Source organism: Zophobas morio, unplaced genomic scaffold (assembly GCF_036711695.1).
Source record: "Zophobas morio isolate AGI-343-1 ecotype UQ-CSIRO unplaced genomic scaffold, CSIRO_AGI_Zmor_V1 ptg000734l, whole genome shotgun sequence".
Lineage (NCBI taxonomy): Eukaryota > Metazoa > Arthropoda > Insecta > Coleoptera > Tenebrionidae > Zophobas > Zophobas morio.
This window is the reverse complement of record NW_026972837.1, coordinates 83,476-105,597: the sequence shown is the minus strand read 5'-3', so window position 1 is coordinate 105,597 and position 22,122 is coordinate 83,476. Positions and strand designations below refer to the sequence as shown.

The 22,122-nt window shown below is 34.1% G+C and overlaps 4 protein-coding genes and 3 long non-coding RNA genes across 10 annotated transcripts; 2 read left to right on the top strand and 5 right to left on the bottom strand.

The window, feature by feature from the left end:
* Positions 1-39: 39 nt before the first annotated feature.
* On the bottom strand, positions 40-618 carry LOC135121808 (uncharacterized). The gene is made up of 4 exons (XR_010279128.1): positions 558-618; positions 417-504; positions 248-341; positions 40-192 (listed from the first exon to the last, which is right to left on the bottom strand). It is a non-coding gene; the product is annotated as an uncharacterized LOC135121808 (long non-coding RNA).
* A 1,958-nt stretch (positions 619-2,576) lies between these two features.
* LOC135121820 (uncharacterized) lies at positions 2,577-3,690 on the top strand. The gene is made up of 5 exons (XM_064046103.1): positions 2,577-2,728; positions 2,923-3,144; positions 3,203-3,249; positions 3,321-3,429; positions 3,486-3,690. The coding sequence occupies exons 1-5, from the start codon at positions 2,655-2,657 to the stop codon at positions 3,688-3,690; spliced, it is 657 nt and encodes a 218-aa protein (XP_063902173.1). The 5' UTR covers positions 2,577-2,654.
* Positions 3,691-4,230: 540 nt separating this feature from the next.
* Positions 4,231-5,966, bottom strand: LOC135121817 (uncharacterized). 2 transcript variants are annotated; one of them, XM_064046100.1, is made up of 10 exons: positions 5,917-5,966; positions 5,717-5,860; positions 5,447-5,655; positions 5,274-5,394; positions 5,066-5,169; positions 4,968-5,007; positions 4,773-4,903; positions 4,648-4,723; positions 4,420-4,592; positions 4,231-4,358 (listed from the first exon to the last, which is right to left on the bottom strand). In XM_064046100.1, the coding sequence occupies exons 2-10, from the start codon at positions 5,742-5,744 to the stop codon at positions 4,260-4,262; spliced, it is 981 nt and encodes a 326-aa protein (XP_063902170.1). In that variant the 5' UTR covers positions 5,745-5,860; positions 5,917-5,966; the 3' UTR covers positions 4,231-4,259. The 2 variants fall into 2 exon arrangements, with proteins under 2 accessions (XP_063902170.1, XP_063902169.1); XM_064046099.1 differs by having other exon boundaries at positions 5,717-5,855; positions 5,906-5,962.
* Positions 5,967-6,082: 116 nt separating this feature from the next.
* On the bottom strand, positions 6,083-6,539 carry LOC135121809 (uncharacterized). The gene is made up of 3 exons (XR_010279129.1): positions 6,473-6,539; positions 6,296-6,418; positions 6,083-6,239 (listed from the first exon to the last, which is right to left on the bottom strand). It is a non-coding gene; the product is annotated as an uncharacterized LOC135121809 (long non-coding RNA).
* Positions 6,540-6,595: 56 nt separating this feature from the next.
* On the bottom strand, positions 6,596-8,216 carry LOC135121823 (uncharacterized). Its single transcript, XM_064046106.1, has 10 exons — positions 8,095-8,216; positions 7,958-8,030; positions 7,705-7,908; positions 7,575-7,647; positions 7,461-7,504; positions 7,294-7,400; positions 7,174-7,232; positions 7,028-7,114; positions 6,758-6,947; positions 6,596-6,699 (listed from the first exon to the last, which is right to left on the bottom strand). The coding sequence occupies exons 3-9, from the start codon at positions 7,735-7,737 to the stop codon at positions 6,850-6,852; spliced, it is 501 nt and encodes a 166-aa protein (XP_063902176.1). The 5' UTR covers positions 7,738-7,908; positions 7,958-8,030; positions 8,095-8,216; the 3' UTR covers positions 6,596-6,699; positions 6,758-6,849.
* A 7,385-nt stretch (positions 8,217-15,601) lies between these two features.
* LOC135121822 (uncharacterized) lies at positions 15,602-16,589 on the top strand. Its single transcript, XR_010279134.1, has 6 exons — positions 15,602-15,652; positions 15,889-15,951; positions 16,005-16,070; positions 16,167-16,261; positions 16,331-16,448; positions 16,506-16,589. It is a non-coding gene; the product is annotated as an uncharacterized LOC135121822 (long non-coding RNA).
* A 2,043-nt stretch (positions 16,590-18,632) lies between these two features.
* LOC135121811 (cAMP-dependent protein kinase catalytic subunit alpha-like) lies at positions 18,633-20,717 on the bottom strand. 3 transcript variants are annotated; one of them, XM_064046092.1, is made up of 6 exons: positions 20,548-20,717; positions 19,604-20,478; positions 19,432-19,548; positions 19,269-19,369; positions 19,044-19,204; positions 18,633-18,990 (listed from the first exon to the last, which is right to left on the bottom strand). In XM_064046092.1, the coding sequence occupies exons 1-6, from the start codon at positions 20,570-20,572 to the stop codon at positions 18,671-18,673; spliced, it is 1,599 nt and encodes a 532-aa protein (XP_063902162.1). In that variant the 5' UTR covers positions 20,573-20,717; the 3' UTR covers positions 18,633-18,670. The 3 variants fall into 3 exon arrangements, with proteins under 3 accessions (XP_063902162.1, XP_063902160.1, XP_063902161.1); XM_064046090.1 differs by having other exon boundaries at positions 19,604-20,717; XM_064046091.1 differs by having other exon boundaries at positions 19,053-19,204; positions 19,604-20,717.
* Positions 20,718-22,122: the final 1,405 nt, after the last annotated feature.

Genomic DNA, 22,122 nt, shown 5'->3' with positions numbered 1-22,122 from the left:
TAAAAATAAACTGAGCACAAACACTAATAGAAACCTATGATGTTCATTTGTAAAAGAAATAAATTTGTTTGAAGGGTCCTTCATCAATTCACGTAGGCGTTCATAAATAGAAACATTGAGATTTTTAACTTCAGAGAGCACGGTTTGTGTTATAATTAGGTTTTTAATAACAAAGTGAGCAAGTACGGGGAGCTAACGTTGTTATATTGTTTAAAAGAAGATTATAAAGTAAAACTTTAGACAAGACATGACAAACAATGATATTCGTGTCGGGAAGTAAATGGCGTGGACCACTAAAAGCCAAGGATTCGGGCCCCTAGGGGCCATCTCTAGCACAGCCGCTATAAATCAAAATATTATTAATAAAAAAATTACCACATAAATTAGGTTAATAACATGTGAGAACAAGGACCAACCGTTCTTAGGGCAAACTAAACAAGCTTCCGAGCCGCACCAGACATCGTCCCTTAAATAATAATCTTGAACAACTTTTACAATGCCGCCCTTAATACAAAGGGTAGAATAAAAGGGTTATATAAAATATTAGTAAAAAAAACCTTTCTGTTCTTTTTAATATATGTTTTAGAACGCAACATGCCAAAAGCGTAGCAACCGCTAAGACAGGATATATTGTATAACCTTCCAAAAAACGGCAACCAAAAGAGGAGCGCAGGGAATTGCGAAGGAAAAATTAACCAATCCCTGTAAAGAAAAGTCAAAGGCCAACCACCTGGAGTGATGTAGTGAATTCCATTAGGGTTTATGAGGGCTAGGAAAAACAGCCACCATCAAGATAGGAAAGGAGAGTCGCTTCGGTGGGAAGCGAACCCACGACCTTGAGTATGCGCGTCGTCAATGCTTTTAACCCTTCAACTACGGCCACAAATCTCGATCTCAATGAGATGATTTTACATATTTTACCTATTAAATTCCACCTTAATTTTATTTGGCGTGATAAACCAGAGCGTTTTTCGGTATTGCAAGAAAGGTACAGCGTCCATGGCCAAGAGGTTTTTATATTTTCTCTTGAGTGATATTAAAATAGTTAAATAACTCTGTCTCATTGCCTCTCAAGCTTATTTTAAGGTGTTCTACCGCCGGAAATGGGATCGTCACAGTAGCTCAGGGCGTTATACAAAGCTTCGTGTATTTCCTTAAACTTAAAAATTTATGTACAAACTAGTTATGTTTAACGGAGTGTAAATTTCTAAACTTCATAAGGTACCACTAGGCTTATAATTATATAGCTGCAAGCTAATATTATTAATACAACTTTGTTACCGGGTACTTTTTTTTTAGTAAGAAGCTATGCAAAAGGAGGGAATTAAAAAAAAGCGAATAAAAAAAAATGGCTTTAACCTATAAAGTTAAATACTTAAATAAAAAACATCTATTTGAAGTTCAAAAAGGCTTCTTAATAAAGTATACAACAAAGTTTAGTACCTAAGGGGAAATTTTTTAAGCAATTTTTAAGTATATATCAGGAAAAAAATTGATTATATTTATAACCATAAGAGAGCAACTGTTTATTACTGTGAAACTGCGTTAATTAAAATTTGATAACTGTATCAATATGTAAAACATTTAATGGTATATTAAAATATTAGCATGACATTTTAACGCCTATATTACATTTTTAGAACAACTACCGTGCAGTTTAGCAAGCTTTAAAAATAATAAAAAAATTGACGAATTTAGCTGAAAGAGCTTAGCTAAAAAGTCTAGAAGAGTAAAAATCCGAATAAATAAGAGGTAACGATGAAAAAGGTAGACGTTTATTATTTTCTAAATGTATTAATCGTCTTAGCAAATCTCTCTACCGACTCTTCGCTATCACACAGCATAGTTTTCCACTAATTGATAAACGAACGATAAGCTGGTTGTTGACAAGGGCGGTAATTAAGCAGCACTAAGGCGGGTCCCTTGTATCGAGTATTTTATATAGAAGGCAGATCATATTGCATAGCAAAAAAAATCTTTTAGCACACAGTTATAAAAGCATACACTGTTTAAGGCTCTATCTCTAGAAATTATGTAAAATTTGCTTTATTAACCAGAAGCGCTGTTAACTGTCAATTCTTTTAGTAATAATTTAGAATATCTTCACATATAAAAATAGCGTTGAGTACGCCAAGTGAAAGAAATGCTGCTAATTCTGGTTTACTTAAAAAATAAGCTTTGGTATTTTAAAAACGATAGGTTGTCCGACTAGTTACCGACAGCATAAGCTTGTTAAATAAATAGCGAACTACCGCCAAACTGTTCTAAAAAGATAAATTGGCAGTTTCAATTAATCCTCTTCTATATAAAAGAGGGCGGCAGACCAGTAGCCCCACTACAAGGATCAACTTGTTTCTTTGACTACGTTAAAAATACCGCGCCACGTAAAAGTGCAATCGAGGCTTTTATCGTAAGAAACCCACTAGCCCCCTCCTTCTATTATAGTTAACCAGTACGTAAAAAGAAACATGCGGGAGGGTAGACAAATGCTATGCGTTTTGCAAAAGAAAGAATAACTGAGTCGAACCTCACGTGGTAGACCTGGTATGTGTTGGTCGAAGCAGTACGGGACCTTCTAGCGGGCTTCCTATCGAACTTTTCAAGTTTAGTCTAGTTTGTGCTAAATTTCTAAAACCTTTAGAAGTGGTAGAGTTATGAATTTTCTTCCTGGAGATTGGATGTGTCCCCAATGTGACTCCCATAACTTTTCAAGGAATATGAATTGCAGGCACCCCATAAATATTTTTTAATTTACTTCAATTTTCTCCATAGTCTACTTCTTTTTACTTCTTTATTCCTTTTTTTTACCACTTTTAATTTAGTAGCTACTAAACCTTATTTGAAAGTAGTTTTTTGGTGCTTTCTATATGGTTTTAACTTAACCCTTATGTGTTTTTCTTCTTTTTATCTATGTTAAATTAGGGATTGCGGTATTGTAAGGCCCAACAACGCAGATAAGCTTGAAAATTATCGTTCTGGTGGAGGTGAAAACCAGAAACATTATACTAATAATTCTCGATATTCGAGCTCAAATAATAGTTTTGGAATGGTTAACAATTCCATTCCTCTCAATTTCATGCCTGGAGATTGGATGTGTTCTCAACCTAAATGTCAACATCACAACTTTGCCAGAAATTTAGAATGGTTGATAGAATATAATTTCTATAAATATTTATTAAAACAATTACACACTTTGACTTAGCCGACGGTGTGGAGCTCCTAAGTATGATAATGCTGGAAGCATTTCTGGTATGTTATTACTATAAAAAATAACATTTTGGGGTTGACTTTAAAATTTTATCAACTTTATGACTTTCAAGGAAGTAAATTTGTGTCTCACGATTGGTATTGCCCTAACGCTGATTGCGGTTATTACAATTTTGCTCGCGTTTCCTACTGCAGAATGTGTGACACTCCTCGACCAGAGAAGTTCACTTTTTAAATTTTATTTATTTTATAAATTTATAAAAACGTTATTTCTGCAGCACTGTTGATTCTAGCCAGGATCACAGGAAGGGCCCACTAGCGTTCGCTGATGGTCATAGCTATAAACTGGGAGACTGGACCTGCGCTTTATGTTCCGAGCACAACTTTGCTAGGCGCCTTATTTGCAGAAAATGTTATGCTGATAAATCTCAAATAGAACCTGCACGTGGCGAGAATGATCAAAACGTTGCGGGAGAAAAATAAATTTAATTTCTCTATTAGCAATAACCTTTATTTTATGTAGTTTGCGTGGTTTACTCGCTTATATTAATTTAACTGGTTAAGATTTTATGTAGATAATGAGGTTACTATTATAAAATTAAAAGTTTATGTGACACGCCGCCTTATGCTGCGGTAACTTGAAAAGACTAGTAGTTGGCTAAAACTTTAGAGAGCAGTTGATTATTTTGGTATTTTCAGTTGCATTTAAAATTATTATCTTACAATTCAATGTCACAGCAGAATTGTAACCTTAAAAAAGCCTAAATGCTTTTTGTGTTGAGTAAATTAAAGGTATAGCCACTTATTGAAGCTAATTGAAAGGGAGTATTAAGATAATTATCGTATTTTCTATGTTTATATATAAAAAAAGTAAACTGTAGCGCTTGTTGTGAGGAATTTATTTAAATTTATATAAAGACTAAGATCTTTCGCACTTAATTATAGAACCGCTGCTATAGAGCGCAGCTGTGTTAACTTTTTATTGACAATATGATAAAAAAAAACTCTTTAACAAAATAGAAACTGCTAATTTGGTTTTATATACACGTGAATTATGCAGTTGGATAGTCTATGATACCAAAGTTTTTAGTGTCAATCTCGAGTTGAGGAAGTGGTAGTTCCCCGCACAATTTAGGAATTAAATTAAAAATCTGCCTCGGATTTAAATAAAATTTTTTAAAAAATTAAGTATTTTTAAAGCATTAGTCCCACCTCACTGTGCGAACAATGTGGGAGTACTCTCACGTGGAACCGCGTGCGTCCTGAAAGGAAGAAATCGTCGGACGCTACTACCGCCACCGACAGCTGGAGAGTGTCGGGCGAGTAATTCTTGATTTCGCAGGTGAAGAATAAGGCCTTCTGTAAGATTCCAAAACGAGGGGCATCTTATAGTAAGCAAGTTTATACAAAGGGAGTGGTATTAATTAAGGAAAGCGTTACAATTCGTTACAACGATGTCTCTCTCAGCACAAACAAAAGATGGAAGCGCTGCTTCAAAAGTGCCTGAAACCGTATCCTGAAGGACGTTAAAATTTTAATTTATTAAATATACGGCTTGTGCCAACCAATAGCAATGGGCGGAATACAGACTTTTTCCAACTGATTTTGCAGATACCCAAACTTGTTTTTGTGGGGTTTCCTGAATAAGTGGTACCCACTCCGTTGCTATAAATGTCGTCGGGTTGGAATAATATATCTGTAATACATAATAGAAGTCTTTTATAAAAAGAAATCTTTTATAATAACAATAATTTCCTTACCTTCCTCAATACAACTGGTATTTATTGTAAAACCATCATTCTAAAGGAAAATTAATAACGTAAATTTTAAGATACTTTGATAGAATAACAGAAATTACCGTATTAAAAGAGATGCCCTTCACGCAAACCGGGAAAGAAGTGCGGCACGTAACTTGATACATCATAAAAGAAGGAACAAAAGTGTACAAGCAGTTCAAAGGAGCTAATTAATAATATAACTAAGCTACTGAATTGGCAAACATAAAAATATAAATATTAACAATATTATGTGCCATAACTATTGCTATTAAAAAACAGTAGACTTACAGAAGGAGCCCTCTCTTCTAAGCTCTGCAGAAAATTCAAAAGGCGTTCTGAAAATAACAGTAAATTCTTTTTGGCAGGTAAACAAGGCAGATGAATTGTTAGTTTCCAGTTGATAATGCATCTGAGAAAATGCGTCAGTAGCTGAACTAAAGCAAAAGGCCGAATTAAGGTACCTGGAAGTGCAGAGAATAAGAGGCCGGAGGAATATAGTTGCCGTAGTAGCAAGCTAAATAGCAGCAGCCTTGCGGATCAATGCTATCATTGTAGATCTCCGCAAAGTTTTGATGCGCAACTTCTTTATGACCAACACTAATTGGTGTATTCGTGTCATAGAATTGACTGACTGGTAAATTTTTTATGCGAGGAAAAATAGCTAAACTGTCTGATAATTAAGAGTGACAGAATATCTTAACGGGTTTATCAAAGAAGAGAAGATTGTACACCTGCCCCTGGCTCAGAAGATATAAGCATAACTTTTATGCGAATGGCACAGATGATCTTTTCTTCGTTGGATTTTAAATTTATAATAGTTAGTAGATTAGAGCCGGAGAAGCTTTCAATTAAGTCTGAATTGCCTTCATCCTAAACTATCAAAAAAGTGGAAGAACGATGATCCAAGCGTAGCAAGCAACTTCGTGGTTACTCATGAGGCCATTAAATGCAGATACTTCTACAGCCAGCTTGGAACCCACTCTTAAGAAAAATCATAACCGACAGAATTTGTAATAAACTGTAGAAAACGATTCGAAAGTAGTTTTACTTGATTCCCATTTCGGAACTTCCAGCGATTCACGCCTATACCGAACTTGTGCACCAAAAATAAAGCTGGTGCAGGGCTGACCACTTTAATTAACTAAGAAACATACTCAAATTTTGCGAATAGTAAGAAGTTAGAGGAGGTCGGCCAGCCCAAAAGAGGTAAACTCTACAACGAGATGAACCGAACGTATGAGTCACTTTTCTGCACTTTTAAGAAAATGTTACTACAGACGTGCCAAAAGATGTACGACAAAAGAAAACACTTCTAAAGTCGCTGCTGAAATTTCTCTTAAAGGCAAGGCAAACCCGAAATAGTCTTGTTTCTTTGGGAATGAAGGAAAGGTTACAAATGAAATCACCGCAGTCGTCACGAGCTTGAAAAGTTTCTACAAATAAACTTGTTAATGTTGAAGAGACGTAAAAGTGGTGCGGAGGAGCACCCAATACAGGCTGCGAGGCGGAATGGCGGCAGGATAATAAGGGGTGGCCCTCACTTAGTTCGATCTGGATCAGCGCTTCAGAACCAATAGGAACATAGCAGCTTATATGCGTTTTGCCTGCAGAGAAGAGGTCTCCCACGAGGCGTGCAGGTAGCAGGTTAGCGCATAGCAGATTTCCAAGTACTTAGAGGAGCACTTCTCTTTCGAGAAATGTACATCGCAAGTAACTATGGAGTAGCCACTAAGACATTTTTTTGCTAGAGAAGATGGAGTAGGAAAACTTACACAGCGGAGTACAGTCGTCCATGTGGATTGACACTGAGGTTGGTGGAAAAGTCAAGAGGATGCTCTCATCAAATATGCTTAAACTTCTGCTATCAAGCGCACTTTTCTGTTTTTTTTGCTAAGTAGTGAGCCCTTATATGAAAAAGAGCTTTCATCAAGACTGTGCCTCGAAAACGTCTTTCAGGGCGTTCTGAAAAGAACCGTGAGCATTACCCGGAAGTACGAGCAGTTCAATTTACATATTCTAAACAAAGAGAATAATGAACCAACCAGGACAGGAACACTCCAGCAAATACTTAAGAATATTGTTATAGTCTTTTAAACAAACAGCGCACTTTAAAAGAAGAGGGAGGAGATCTAAAAAAAAAAATAAAAGTGAGCTCAAGCTTAACAGCAAGCAGACAAACTGGAGCTACCCTGAACCAAGTCGATCCAGAAAAATTTTCGATACTTGTCGTAGAGGTTCATAAAAATGCTAAAATGCAGGCGTGAGGCCAATGCATTCCTGCGGTCAGTCACGGTCCAAAAAAACTTACGCGTAGGAGCTTTCATGTTGATTGATGAGGAGAAAAAGAAAAGCCACGCGAGAGTTATAATAACGCACCATCCGCGTACTTTTGAAACCTTCAAAGTGAGCACGTGCCTAGTTAGTCAAATGGTATACACGTATGCAAAAGCAGCTTAAAGGAGTTTTATCCTAAACCTTAGGCAACAACTCCACGCAGTACGCCAATGTTTGGGTTTCCTCTATATAAGTTACAAAGTAAATAACGTTAGTGAGCCGGCAGGAAGTGAGGAACCAGTAACGAAGTGATACTTTCTATATGGTTTTGGTCGTATGTTATAAGGCCCACCGCTAATGCTAGCTCCTTTCGATCAGTAACAGTCTTCTTTATCCATGCGCGTGAGTTGAATACGACGAAGACTAAAGTCAAAACGCTATCTACCTCCCTGACCGAGCGCAGAAGTTCATGGTACATCCGGGTGTAGGCGGCTCCATCCAAGTAATAAAAACCGGGATGTCTCGTGATTATCTTTTCCAATCCATACTGCTCAGCGCAGTCCTCAAACAGCCCCGCAAAGGCCTCGAACTGCTTAGTGAGCCATAGAAGATAATAAAGATGCTCTGTCGCACTTGTTCGTACAGAATCCTTTAAAAAAATAATCAGGCTGAAGAAACATATTAGAACCCACACAAACCCGAAAGAAGTTGTTGGTGAAAACACGAAAGAGCTTCTTCCAAGTTCTGGTTCTTCATGCGGTAAAGGCATAACTAGTGCGTAACGAAAAGATTAAAAAACTTTCTTGAAATTTGAAAATGTATTTTATGAACATACTCTGTAGAGCACCATACTGCTGGCTACTTTTACTGGAAGAAAAGGTTTGCTACTGTAAAGGGACAGCAAGTTATCGTAACTTTGGGCATGCAAGCGAAACGCATCTTTTTTATAGTCGCTCAACTCGTAAAATACGCCCATCTGATATCTTATCCTGCAAAAAAATCAAGTAGAGATCAACTAATTATATAAAAGTGTAAACCCAAGGGGATCTGAATGCTACCTCCAAGGAGGGTGAAGAAGATAGAAGAGCTCTTTTCTTCTTTAAAAGTTCGCTATAATAATCTTGCGAAAGGATTCTGAATACTGTGCTCAACCTTTGGACGTAGTTTAGACATTAAAATTAAGTATAAAAAATTTAATTTTTAAAAAAAAAATAATTACTTTACTTTTTACCTGAATATATATTTGTTAAACCCAACTGGCTCAATAAGTTTATAAGGAAGAATAAACAAAGAATTTTTGCCTTCCACCCCACAAGCTTTACGGAATTGGGGAGCAGCTGATTCATTTTCCGTGCCAACTAATAAAACAAATTTTTGGTAAAGAAAGTAAAAGTATTATCTTATAATAATGAAAAACCGAATTTCTGTTGCAGAAGAACAACCATTTTTGTAGCTTTACCGCATAAGTTAATCCTAATACAGCGTAGAAAGTAGTATGCAATTATCCTAAAAATATTTAATTGTCTAATAATAAAAATAAGATTTGCCGAATTAAGTTTATACGGGAAGAAATGCTTTCCAACCTTTTATTCCCCAGTTTTCATCTTCCATTCTAGACAGAAAAAAGCTACCAGTACCGAGGGGACGCGATATAAGTGCTTTTTAAGCCAGGAAACCTTTTAATAGAAATTAATTTATTATAGTGGGCTCCACAGGTAAAAACAGAAACTGTTTATAGAATAACTTTAATTTTGGGGTCGTCCTCATTTAAAGATTTAGAATCTTTAATAAATGTTGAATCTAAAGATTTGCTACAATAATTAAAGGGTAAACGGCTAATTTCACGATCAAGGAAGCTTTCCCAAATTAATTTAGCAGTTTCTTCACTAAATATTGTTAGCAAAAAACCCTTTAAGAAAACTTCCAGAACAACAGTCTTTCTATGTTGTGCACCTTTAACTTCCTCTAATCCTGTAAAAAATATTAATGGTTCAAAAGATTTGTACAAAAAGGATCCCATAGTTGAGGCTAGGTGACCCGAAAAGTTGTGCTATTGTAAGGATTTAAGTTTTTTTTTACTTTTTAATGCTTCCTGATACAAACAGTTCAATATTTAGAATATGTTATTCTTTTAGTAGAAAATATATGTAGTTTTGATGAATTCCTAACCTATACTTATCGTAAATAGTGGAGTCAGCAATCACTAGAAATTTTGGCCGCACACTAGATACAAAGCATGTTTTCGTATGTGAAGGTATATGATGCCGAGCATTTAATAAAGAAACTGGTATTATTAAGCTACTAAATTTTATTTTTTGAGTTTAATATTTAAATCTACGCAAGAAAATGATGAGAAATTAACTGTAATATGAATTTATAAATTTTCTTTCATAATATATGAACGAAAATTTAGGGAGAACCATCTCAGCCTTATTATGGGTTAAGCGGGAACACTGCTATCTTTTTTTCGGTTATGCACAAAGTGTAGGGATATTGTACAATTACAACTAAAAAGGAAGTGTAGGGATATTGTACAATTACAACTAAAGAGGAATAGTGTTACTCTCCTCGTTTTCTTTGATTTTTCTGAGTTTTATTCTTCCAAAAGCCGCCCTCAAGTATTCTTAAGCTTTACTTAGCTATTTCTTTTAATAATTAACGCGTCGTAAACTTTAAGTTAAAGTTATAACAGATACTGTATAGCTAAGTAACTTGTAAATTACTATTTTAATCCAAAATAAAGTTTAGAGAAGAAAATTACTTGCTGAGCCGCTTTGGATAAAGTAATAATGTTGAATTTTTAATTTTGACTTTAGTTTAGTGTCGACAAACTTTTTAATTCTTTTTCTTATAAAATATATTCAAGAAAGGTTTTACTAATTTGTTCTTCTATTTTTTTTTAAACCTAGTTTGAGATCAAATATATATAGTACAGAATACAAAGTAATTTATTTGAAGTAATAAACGTAGAATTTAAAATTAAAAAGTTTATCTGTTATTAATTATTATAGTCACCCCGCGACCTGCATAAAAACAACATTGTAATATTTGGTAGGAGAACCAAAGCTGATAAACTTATAAAAGTGTAAAGATTAGCCTGTTTATTGGATAATATGTTAACTAATAGGCTTCATTTATTTTATTGGATACTTTAATTAATAGGCTTCATTTATCCCGTAACCCCTAACGGGTGAAGTGGGGAATATCAAACCCCAGTGAATAATATAGATTTGTTGCTACATTATGATAGGTAGTGGAAGATCGCTCATTACCCACCTTTTAGTCAGTTCGTTCCCTACCGGTACGTTACACGCAATTGTTTAATTTCGAACTATATCCCCACAAATCCAATTTGGGGGTTCTCAAGCCTCACCCCACTACTTTCGTTACTGTTCTTACCCCTAGTTGTGTAATAGGTTCAACGTCTTCAGGACGTGCGGTGATATCAGATGGCCCCGATTTTGAGGAAAGGGTAAAGATACTATTTTTTAAATGAGTCAGAGAGGATTTATAGAGGTAAGGAAGGAGACATTTATTACGCCGAGCTTCTTAAGTGAACATGAGAGCGATTCCGAATAGGAGCTCGTGGAAGCTGAACCTGAGGAATTTTTATCGAATTTGTTGATCAGCCAACTACAGAAAGAAGCAAAAGACAAAACCCAAAGCATTCTATGGAATGAACACTTTCAAACGGTCTGCAGAACCTCTAAAGTCAAAAGTCCAACCAAGGAAGCATAGCATTATTAACATATCTTCCAGACAATTTTGGTCTATTAAAGCAGAGAGAAAAGTATTGTACCCAGCTTTCTCCTTAGGAGCTATTGCACACAGGAAAATTTTGAAAGAAATAACTTAAAGGATAAACAAAAGGTTGATGTAGGTTAGGTCGCGGTACTCTTCAGAAGATGTGTACAGTTACAGAGATGTAAATATAGAATTTAAAGTGTTCCTAGGGTTCCTGGGTATATTCTTGTTTTCAAATTGATTCATGAAGACCTTGAAGCGATCACTGGTCAATCTAGCATGCCTTTACTTTGATAATGCATCTGATATAGCAGAGAGAAATAAAACTAGTACAACGGCGGTAATATAGTGGGTATTAAAAAGACGTTTGTGAAAAATTGTCAACTCTTGCGTAGACGAAATACTTATTGGATTAGGGGACTACGTAATTACGCGTGTATATGAAATGTAAACTACAAAAATACGGTTTGAAAATTATTGTTTTGAGAGTTGCGAAAACCCACTACCTTTTTTATTGGTAAAAACAGCGATGGATTTACCCCGTCCGTAGCTGGAGCTCAGCCCAATTTACATGGGGCTTCATCTATCCATACCACAAACAGAAACATTACTGCTAATAATTGGTGTTTTCCATCCCTTCTGCACTGGAACTAAAGAAGAAACAACTGACTTTCTTTGAGACCCTGAAAAAGAACAAAAGAGAAGTACCGCAAAAATTCCATTCTGCGGAAGGAAAAGAAGAAATGCCCGCCAATTTCGGTTTTACTAAAGGCCTCATTTTAGTGTCCTTTGTGCCGAAGAAGGATAAAGTTGTGCTCCTAACCGTCAGTGCACCATGATAGCCGTATTTACCCAATGTCTAAAAAAGCAGAAATCCTTAAGTTTTACGATGAAACCAAAGTGGGGGTGGGCGCTTGGGATGAAAGTGCACCGTTTACTCTACTAATTGGCGACCCCACCTCTCCCACCCTTCCCCCTACAACCCGAGGGCCTCAAGCTGTATTCTTTACTCATAAAGTATAAGCCTCAATGCTTACGTGTTATTTTAGTTTCCTTGAAATTCCGCGCAGAAGAGAATTGTATATATTAAAAATTTTGCTAAAAATAATTAATAGAGCCGCAACTGAACAAAAGGCTACTTAACAGTTGTCTACTTCGTGAGATGCTACTGAAAATCTCACAAATACTCAGAAAACCCATAACCAACCATCGTTTCGACTTAATGGAAAGAGAAGTTAATTTAAATATACTATGTTGTTTATAGCTAGGATACTTCCTTAGAAGCTATTACTGACACAGCGTTTGCTTATGTTTCAGCTTGTTCTATTATCAAAATAACAAACATAATGTCAATATGCTTTCCTCATAACAAAAATTTACATTTACAAACAATTTTTTTAATTTTAGTTTTTTTTTTTGTATGGAATCATTTAGAGATCCCAAATTAATAAAAATTAGTTTAAAAAAAAAATGGTTCTCGCCAATTTTTTTTTAAAAAAAAAAACGTTTTTTTATATAAGGTTTAGCAAACCCCACGTCACCAGTTTCTTTATTAAAATTTTACCTCACCAGTATCGAGTTAACATATACACTAAACCACAAAAAACAAAACGCTAATGTTTCAGATAGGTAAGATGACTACTCTACTCTAACGATATGTGCAAATATTCTCTTATTTAAAAAAAAAAAAACAAATTCCATTTCTCTTTTTTAGTAGTTTTAGTTACAACGTCTCTTCATACGGTCTTCTATACCATTACAATCAAATAAAAGGTAAGCTGTGTACAATGTGGGCTTTTCATTAGGTAAAATTGAAGCTAGTGATAATTTTTTTTTAAAGTACCTATTTATTGACTGTATTTTTAATTTAAGGTTAACGGAGTCACTGAACCGGATAAAAAGCGTATTTTAAAGCCTTAAGCCGGAAGTCCCACAATAATATGCACTTGACACTTCGCGGCTATTATCCATGTTTAACCAAGTTTCTCTATCTTTAAAAAGGATTTATAGTGTTTATTATATGGTGTAGGTTCTCGAACCTGTACCTTCATAAAATTTGAGTGCACCTATATATTTTTAGTCCCTAAGGATTAACAATAAAATTTAGAGAAATGTCTTATTTTATTGTTTTGTTTTTCAGAATAAAGGATTTCATGCTAGAAAGAAACTACTAAACTTAAAGCAAGTCATTATTTTAAGTATAAAGAAGTTCTGGAAAGTATTAGCAAAGAAGGAAAAAACTATTCAAAGTTTCCCTAGTTTAGAGATCTTACTTTTAAATAAGCGGAAGAACGTAGGGTTGCTCAATATAAAGGCGTTGTAACTTTAGTTAAACTTGTTATATTTATTATCTTGGTCGAACGATCTTTTATAATAGTGCTGTAAAAATAACCCCTAACATTTAGGTAAAATTATAGTATAATACGCAAACAAAATTACCGCAAATAAATTGTACAGATTTTTATGTCCAAAGCAGTCGGAACCTCGTTTTTGTGACACTTATTTTCCTGCAGTTTTCGTTGGAATATATATTAGTACTCTTTCTTGGCTTTAAATTTATAAATGGTTTGAACTGCCAAATTGACACCGTTGCCAATATTGTCGTTAAAGAGTTGTAAGTTAATATGTCTGCTTCCACAAGGCTTCTTGGAAATATTTGCCAGGTAGTGTAGACGTTGGGGAGTGACACCGAAAACGGCGAGGGACAAAAATTTACAATTTATAGAAGCCGTTACGTTGACTCCTATCATTTGTTACAGAGCGCGAAGACTCTTTGGAGAACCCAAGCGAAATACACGGTGGTCATCACTGCAGTGACTGTCACGGCGAAGGTGAAAAGGTAATAACGCAAGTTTTGGTCCGCTACTATGCAAGATCCACTCATGCGCAATGTGTGCGCGACCCACTCACAAGACTTGTACTTAAACTTGTCTAAGTTGTCGGTGCATCACCGGCAGAGCGGTAATACAAGTTAATATAACAGACGTGTAGGGCGACACATTTTGTACACAACGACACTTCACGTTAACTGAAAAATCGCAACACAAATCCTGCTTTTTAGGCCATCTGCTGCTGTTTTCTGACCTGTCAACAAAAAAATTTCACTGGGCACTAAAATTTTAGCTACGGGAGATTTAAAAATGTTGTCTGCGTTTAGCATTAAGCTATGCTTTTATAACGTAAGCGTCTCAAACATATTAGAGCACTCATCTTCCTGAATCCAACTAAAAGTATTTTTTTTTGTAATGTACGAATGCACCATGTCTATAAGTTCTCAATGAATCGTAACTGCCAACTGTAAAAAATTATGTTTTTTTTTCTAAGCTTGATCACCCCAACTTTTATTTAGAAAACCTGTAAACTACAGCAGAAAGCACTATTCTATAGGTATAATCTACTCCAATTTTAGACTTTACTAAAACACAGCTATAATAACAGCTTAATCGTTAACTAAGTTTATCACATCTGCAAAGATATATTACGACCCTAATGCGCATTTCATAAGGATTTAAGGCCCTAACCTCAAACATAATGGAGAAATGTCTTTTAAAGAATTGTTTGCCCGCTATCTTAAAGAGGGAGCTTCGCGAATGTTTACTTGAATGGCCGGTCTGCCATCATTCTGGACACGAGATACACAGAGGGCAACCTCATGCCCCATGTCTGGGCTAAGCATAACTTCCCTCGAAGATATAAAGCATCTGTTTAAGTCAACTAAAGTGGTATTTAAAAACAAAATCAGTTTATTTAGAATTTTGTTATAAAATTTAATCTTTTAAAGATACACCCATTACCTTTTTTACAGGGAGCTTATTGCTATTTTATCAAGGCAGACTTCTCTGATCTCTTTACTATTTTAATCATGCGAGCTAACACATAGGGCATTAAGTCGCTGAAGTGCCTTATCTAGTTTTTTTAAGATAAAGTTAAGACATCCCTCTTTATTTTTTAAGATTTAGGGAAACTGAATTTTAATAAATTTGTAAGATCCGTCACTTGAAAAATAGAATAGTAGTTTACTACAGCATGGACAGTGAAAAGGAGTTTTTACTCTGCAAGTTAAAATTTTTAAAATTGGAAAGGGATTCTTTAAGTGAATTAGTTCAGGTATACTATATAACTTTTTAAAAATTTATTTTTTGTATTTAACTTGCTTAGAGTTTTCAAGCGACGCTTGAAAAATTTGAAGAAAAGTTTAAAATTGATGCCTCCTTACTTATTAAGAGAAGTAATGAAGTTCTTTATTTAGAAAACAAGGAACTGAGGTAGAGTTTTTTTAATTTGTATTATTAAAATAGTTTTACTTTCGAAGATTGAAACATTAGTTCTCTATTTAAAGATGTCAAAATGAGGATTTGCTTAATTGCCTTAACACCAAACAAAGGCAAGTAGAACAAGAGGAAATCAATACTTTACAAACAGAACTAATAAATGCAAAGGGTAATACTTTTTTAACATTCTTTACTTATAATGATATTTTTGAGAGATTTTTACTAAACTAAGAGAAAATAAAAAGTTTAGAAAAAGAAGTTGCATTTTTTAAAGATAAGGTTTATTTTCTTTTATGATCGTTATCTTCTTATTCTCAGTGCGTGTAAAAGGATTCTGATTTGACTGAGAAGCAGAGCCATGACTTCTCTGGAGGAAAGGTTTTACAACTCCCTCTATGAAAGTGCAACATTCGAACTTTTAACTACCAATTTTTCGTTTAAAGATAAAAATATTTTTACATGTTTTTCATGCATTCTACTTAATTTTTATTAAACCATCTTATATTATTAAGCCTATGTTAACGATCCTTTTATTATTTTTTCTGTTCTTTATTTAATTCGTCTAGATTGCTCTTTTTACCACTTTTGCGAAGTTTACTTAGTAATTATTTTAGATTCTTGCTATGAGAAATAACCCGTCCTGTTTGCTATCTATCTCTGGGTCTAAAAATAATGAAGTTTTTTTTGTTTACTTTTTTTTTTAAAAAATTTCTTAATATTTTTTCCTAAGCTCCTTTCTGAAAAAGTACAAGTCTTGATGAGATCAAAAGATTTGCAACTAGAACGACTAAAGCAGGTTGGTTTTAATTTTCTAGTAATTTATATCCCTTCATACTTTGCCCAATGAGTTATTTAATTTAAGAATTTTAAAAGTTAACTTTAATTAATTTAGATATTTAACTCTAAAAGCAGCAAGTTTAAAAGGTCTATATTTGCATTATTTGGTTTTACTATTGAGATGAACGTCGTTGAATCTGACACGGAGCAGTACTTTACTCTATATATGATTATACGTTAAAAGACTTTTAAATAGTAGATCCAAATTTTTAATATTAGGTATAAGCTTACGTCTATATACGGAGAAAATGAAGATTTTTTACTTTTTCAGACGCAAGGAGGTAAAATAGAGCTACTAGAGACTGACTTCTCTCGAACCCTTGAAAATAAAATTGAGGTTTGTTAGAAATTAATTCCCGGATGTCAGATCCTTGTAAAGTTTATTGCTCTTAAGGCATATTTATTACGCTGCAACTCTATACCTGCTTTTCTGAGCTCAGTTACTCTCGATTTATTTAGTCAACGAACTTTTCAGGGCTGACAATTTTTTTTAAAAATTGCTGCTTATAATAAAGTCTGTTTTCTTATTTTGAGCTAATTCGAAACTTTTATGACTTTAATTAAGTCAGCACACGAACAAAAAAAGAATTTAGGTGTATGGCTCACAAAATCTAAAATTCTAGTGATACATATAAACGTCAAGTTCTTTATAAACGTTAATTGAGTAATAGATGTTGCAACAGAACATGAAGATCAATTTGTTATGTATAATATCTTGTTTGAACTATTCCGAAACATTTGTGACTTTCGCTAAGTCAACACACGACCAAAAAAAAACTTGTGTAGACAGTTTCGTTTCAGGATTTAACATATTGATATAACAAAAAGTGAGTAATACACAGTGCAATAGCCCATAAAGATCTATTATACCACAATATTAGGTTATACTTGTTTTCGGTTTGTTACTTACCTTTTATTTTTTTAAGCATTAACTATTAAATAACGTTATTCTGTCTATTTACGTGACTTATAGTATGCTATTTATCTCGAAATATAATATCTTTTAATATCAGAACTATTAAAAATGGATTCTAAGTTGTTAGATACTTTTCCTGTTAGTACGTAATCTACTCTCGTTTTTAAATTTTTTATAATTTCGAAAAATTTTGGTTAATTGATTAAGTGCATAGGTTTTCTTGAGATCTAACCTACTATCAAACCTCTAACAATTTAGCTATCTACTACTGTATTTATTATCGATTACCCCTACTTGTTATCTTTAGAAAGTTCAAGCGGTTTTTTTTTTCGTTATAAAATAACCTTACACTCATTATAGGAACTACTGATACGCTTATTCTATTAAAAAACCACTGCCACTACCCGAATCGCCTTGTCTCTCTATCGTTGTTTCGGCAAAGGTCAGCAAACAACTTTTTGTGTACTTGCTCGTCAAGCGTGGGGGGGAAGGGGAGTGTTCCTGTGCTGGTGAGAACGCAATTAAAGAATAATGGATTGTTCTTGCTTCTAATCTGCGTTATTGTAACGTACACTACAAAAAAAAAATTTATAACAAGGTAACAAAAATCAAACTGTCGACGTCATGGATTGTTCAGTTAATTGACCGACTTGAGCTATAAATATTTAGAAAATTTTGTCTGTATTAACGAACGCTAAAAGTTAACTGTGTATCACATAGGAAATATTTAGAGTTCTAAAATTAAAGCCTAACCTTAATCTTAAACAGTAGAAGCCATAAGCAATTTTTTATATAAAACAAAATGTGCACGTTCATGGAGAGACGGCAACCAGCACAGTTTAAGTTAAAATATATTTTTGTCCTAATACAAATTACATTTTTCTAAAGGACTGCTGTAAACTGTCAATTGTTATATTAACCCCCCCCCCCCTCCTTTTACCGAAGCTTTTGTGTTAGAAATATACTACAAATTAAAAAAGCCAAGGGTTAGATATATATACATGTAAAATACATTATCTAAATCCTGTATATTCTATCCCCGCCGAAAGAATGGCTTCATATAAGTTATATAAATTATATTTCACAGTGACTTAAGAAGAGAAAATAAGTATTTTCCTGTAAAGCCAGAGTTTAGTTTATTAAATTTGAGAGCAATACTAGTTCTAATTTTTTTTTTTTCATAGTGACTGCAATAACTCCCTGTGTAGTAAGCTATAGTGCCGTTAAGTACAGAAAATTCACATCACCAATCAAGTAATTACAAAAACATACGGAAAGGGTGTGTTAACCAAATGCGGTTAAATCTAAAAGCTCCAATGAAGACTAATGAACTTTATAAGCTAAAAGAAATATAACGCACGATTAGAACAACCAACGCCTAAAAGAGGAGAAATATTAAAAAAATGTTGATATGTTAAAAATGAATACAACAACGTATATAATAATTGTTACAACGTGACCGGTTAAGGGGAGAGAGTCTAAGGTGTAGCGCAAGGCAATTATTATTTAACTTTAAAATTATGAAATAATATTAAACTTGGAAATCTAAATGTTTTTAATAAGAAATTATATAAAAGCTATCTACGATAATGTTATGATAAAAAAAACAAAATCTGCCACCCAAAGAGTCGCAATAAAAAAAATTATTTGGGTTCAGAAGTTTTGTTGCCATACTCTTCACTTTCGTCTCCCCCGATAGAAAACACAACAGTTTTTTTGAGGCCTCTACTTTCCTTATCAGGCTTAACAAGGAAAAGCTCGGCACTATGGCTGGATAACTGGCTTTTTCCTACTTGGCTGGCGGATAGTGGAGGATGAGTATCCTGGCCATTTGCTATCTGAGGGCTGCTGCTCCAACGTGTAGAAGCTGAAGTAACGTCATCGCTTAAGTCGCTCTCAGTTTCCAAGTTAAAATCAAAATGAGTGAAAAGCGATTGGTCCACATCTCCAAGTTTGCTGGGATCTGCGACAGATAAAATAACCACAAACTAGTTACGTAAAGTAAACCATAACTACCCAGTTTACCACCGCCAAGCTGGATATTAACAAGCCCCTTTTTAAAATGATAAGGCTTTGGCGGTTTAACAGTTTTCTTCAACATGCCTCCCCAATCCACCCCAGCGAACCAGGGATGGTTCATTACGTCAGATAATCCATTTTTCGCCCCAAGACGATAACTTCCATACAATACCAAAAAATATAAAATTTGGCAAGGAATAACAAAGAATCAGGTATACGTACTTCCTATCGACCTGCAACAAGCTTACGATAAGATCTTTAACGGCGGTAGAAAGATGAGAGGGTAAAAAAAATTGTCCGGTCAAAATAGCTTTATAGTCAACCTGTAAATTAAAAATTCGATATATAGCGTTAAATTAGTCAATTATAAATAATTTTTTTTAACCTCCTTAGAATGTGGATTCACGGTGACGAACGGTGCATGTCCCACTACCAATTCGTAAATCAAGACCCCCAAACTCCATAAATCAGCTTCATAATTATAGCCCCTTCTCGTAATAACCTAAAAAAGCATTAAGCTGAGCACCAAGTAAAAAACCTTTGCGTTAATATTATACTTCAGGTGCAAGATAATCGGGGGTGCCACAAAAAGTGTATGTTTTTTCCTCTCCCCCAAGCTGCTTTGCAAAACCAAAATCTATTAATTTGAGGTGGCCTTTTTTATCTAACAACATATTTTCGGGTTTAATGTCGCGGTAAACGATGTGTTCTTTTTCGTGCATATATTTTAAGGCTAGAATTAATTCGGCGACATAGTATCTCGCTCTTTTTTCACTAAATCTGTGATGACGAGCAGCCTCTAGATGAGCAAAAAGTTCCCCTCCAGCTATGTACTCCATAACAAAGTAAAGCATGTATAGGTCTTGAAAACTTGCTAAGGCTTTTACAGTAAAGGGACAACCGTGTTGTCCCAACAGCTTTAAAATATGTTTTTCTTCCATTACTTGACTTTCTTGTTTAGTTTTAACAACAAAACGTTTGTCCAAAGCTTTTATGACAACTAATTCTCCAGTAACCTTGTGCTTACAAAGATAGACCCTTCCAAAACTACCAGAACCAATTTGTTTTACAACAGTGAAGTGATTAAATCCTAACCGCCCCATCTCAAGAAATTTTGTACCAAGAGGAGATTTTAAATTATGCCGAGATTTGAATGAGTGACCGTGGGGCAAGTGAAAATGAGAAACGGCTTCCCATACTTCTTTAAAACTAGTTGTTCTAGGTATAGGTTTCTCTTTTCCACTAGAAGATTGTTCATTTTCATTGGAACGATGAGCATTATCCTTCCAAAGGCTAAAAATATTACCATAACTGTGGTTTTTGTTTAACTTGGGTTTTCCCTTTTTTATCTCTTGATAATCGGATAGTTTTCTCTCCTCGCTATTGTAAGAAGTAACGCCCTTCTCACCAGCTTTCTTTACAGTCAATAAACCTGAATTCGAGAAAAGAAGATTAGTCGGTTTGTTTATTTTATGACGTTTTTGAATGTAACAAATATCACTTTTCTTATTATCAATGTTTTCCATATCAGTTTTTCTAAGGCGATAATGAATAATAAAATCCTTGAGTATGCTTTCAGATTTCCGTTCAGCAGTAACTTCGGCTTAGTTTTGAAAATTTCTCCCTCTTAAATCTTTTACTTTTCTATAAGGAAGGCCCCCAATCGTTACTAAACACTTGACGCTCAAAAGAGAAAGTTCATATAATAAAATAATAAATAATGAGTTAAATAATATATATTTACAAAATATGCGATTAGTCCTATAACATTTTAAAAAAAACGTAGAAGAATGTATTCAGTAAGAAGTATATATTACTAATCTTTGAAAAACGCTTAATTTAAGCAAAACGGGCAGATGCTCATACATGGGGCAACCTTATAACGAGCATCCAATAAGGATAGGATGTACAGGTTGCAATGGTGTAACCATCATTCCGTTATTATAATTTTTTACCCAAATTTGTCCTTCTAAAATAGGCATTGCGTAATTTACGTCCAAGTTTAGAAATGTTAAAAAAAATAAAAAGTCAAGGTTTTTATAAAGAAAATAATTATTGGTTTTTATAGAGGTTTGCTCCAACTCTTGGTTGAGTACCATGTGGTTTACGTAGTTTTCACGCATTAAGCTATATAGAGGTGATAATTGTTTTTAACGGGTTCATATCCTTTAGAATAGTGTAGCTTTAGAATTTTGTAATGTGAACACATAAACACATATAACCTTGTTTATATGCCATACTTAAGAACGACACTGCTTATATGGAACAATGCTAGGCGTACAGAAAACACTAACTTGAACCTTTAATGAATATATAGGTCATTAAAAACGTGGCTACAATTTAAGTGTGGAATCGCACTAAAAAACTTACTGATAAATAACAATTACGATAATAAAAGGTAACATAGATACTGTTAATATTAAAAATAGCGAATATAACATAAATTAACCTAGTGAATGAACTTTCTACTTATTTATAATAGGAAGGAACTTTCAAACTTATATTATTAGAGTTTTCAGCCTTCGTTATTAAAAATTATTCCCTTAAGTTAAACAATTGTAAGTCAAAATTAGTTTTAAACCTAACTGAAAAACCTCTCCGCTTTTTTGATTCATATTTTACCTTCGCCCAAGCTGTAATCTTAGTTTATTAAATGTATATTTAGCTGGGGGCTCTCCCTTTAAATAATCAAAGTTAAATAAATAATTTAGATATTTATGTATAAAATTTTAGAATTTATAATAAATATTTCAAGTTCGTAAACATTTTAAACTGCAAAAAGAGCAATTATCGAACACCAACACCAATTTAAAAATTTGCTTTAAGGGAGTAACACGCACTGGCGACAATTTAATCCCGTACTATTTTTCTTGTCAGTGCTCTAACCACTGAGCAAAGAAGACAACTCCTAACCTAAATATGGTGGATTTACGTACTTAACAAGTTAATTTAAAAATGTGCTTAAAGATGAGAATTTAAATAAACTAGATGAGGTGACGAGCTAGAAGGTCGGTTTAACACCAACAAGTTCTCTAACAGTTTTACTATAACAAGGAACTTCAATAACCCAACTTAT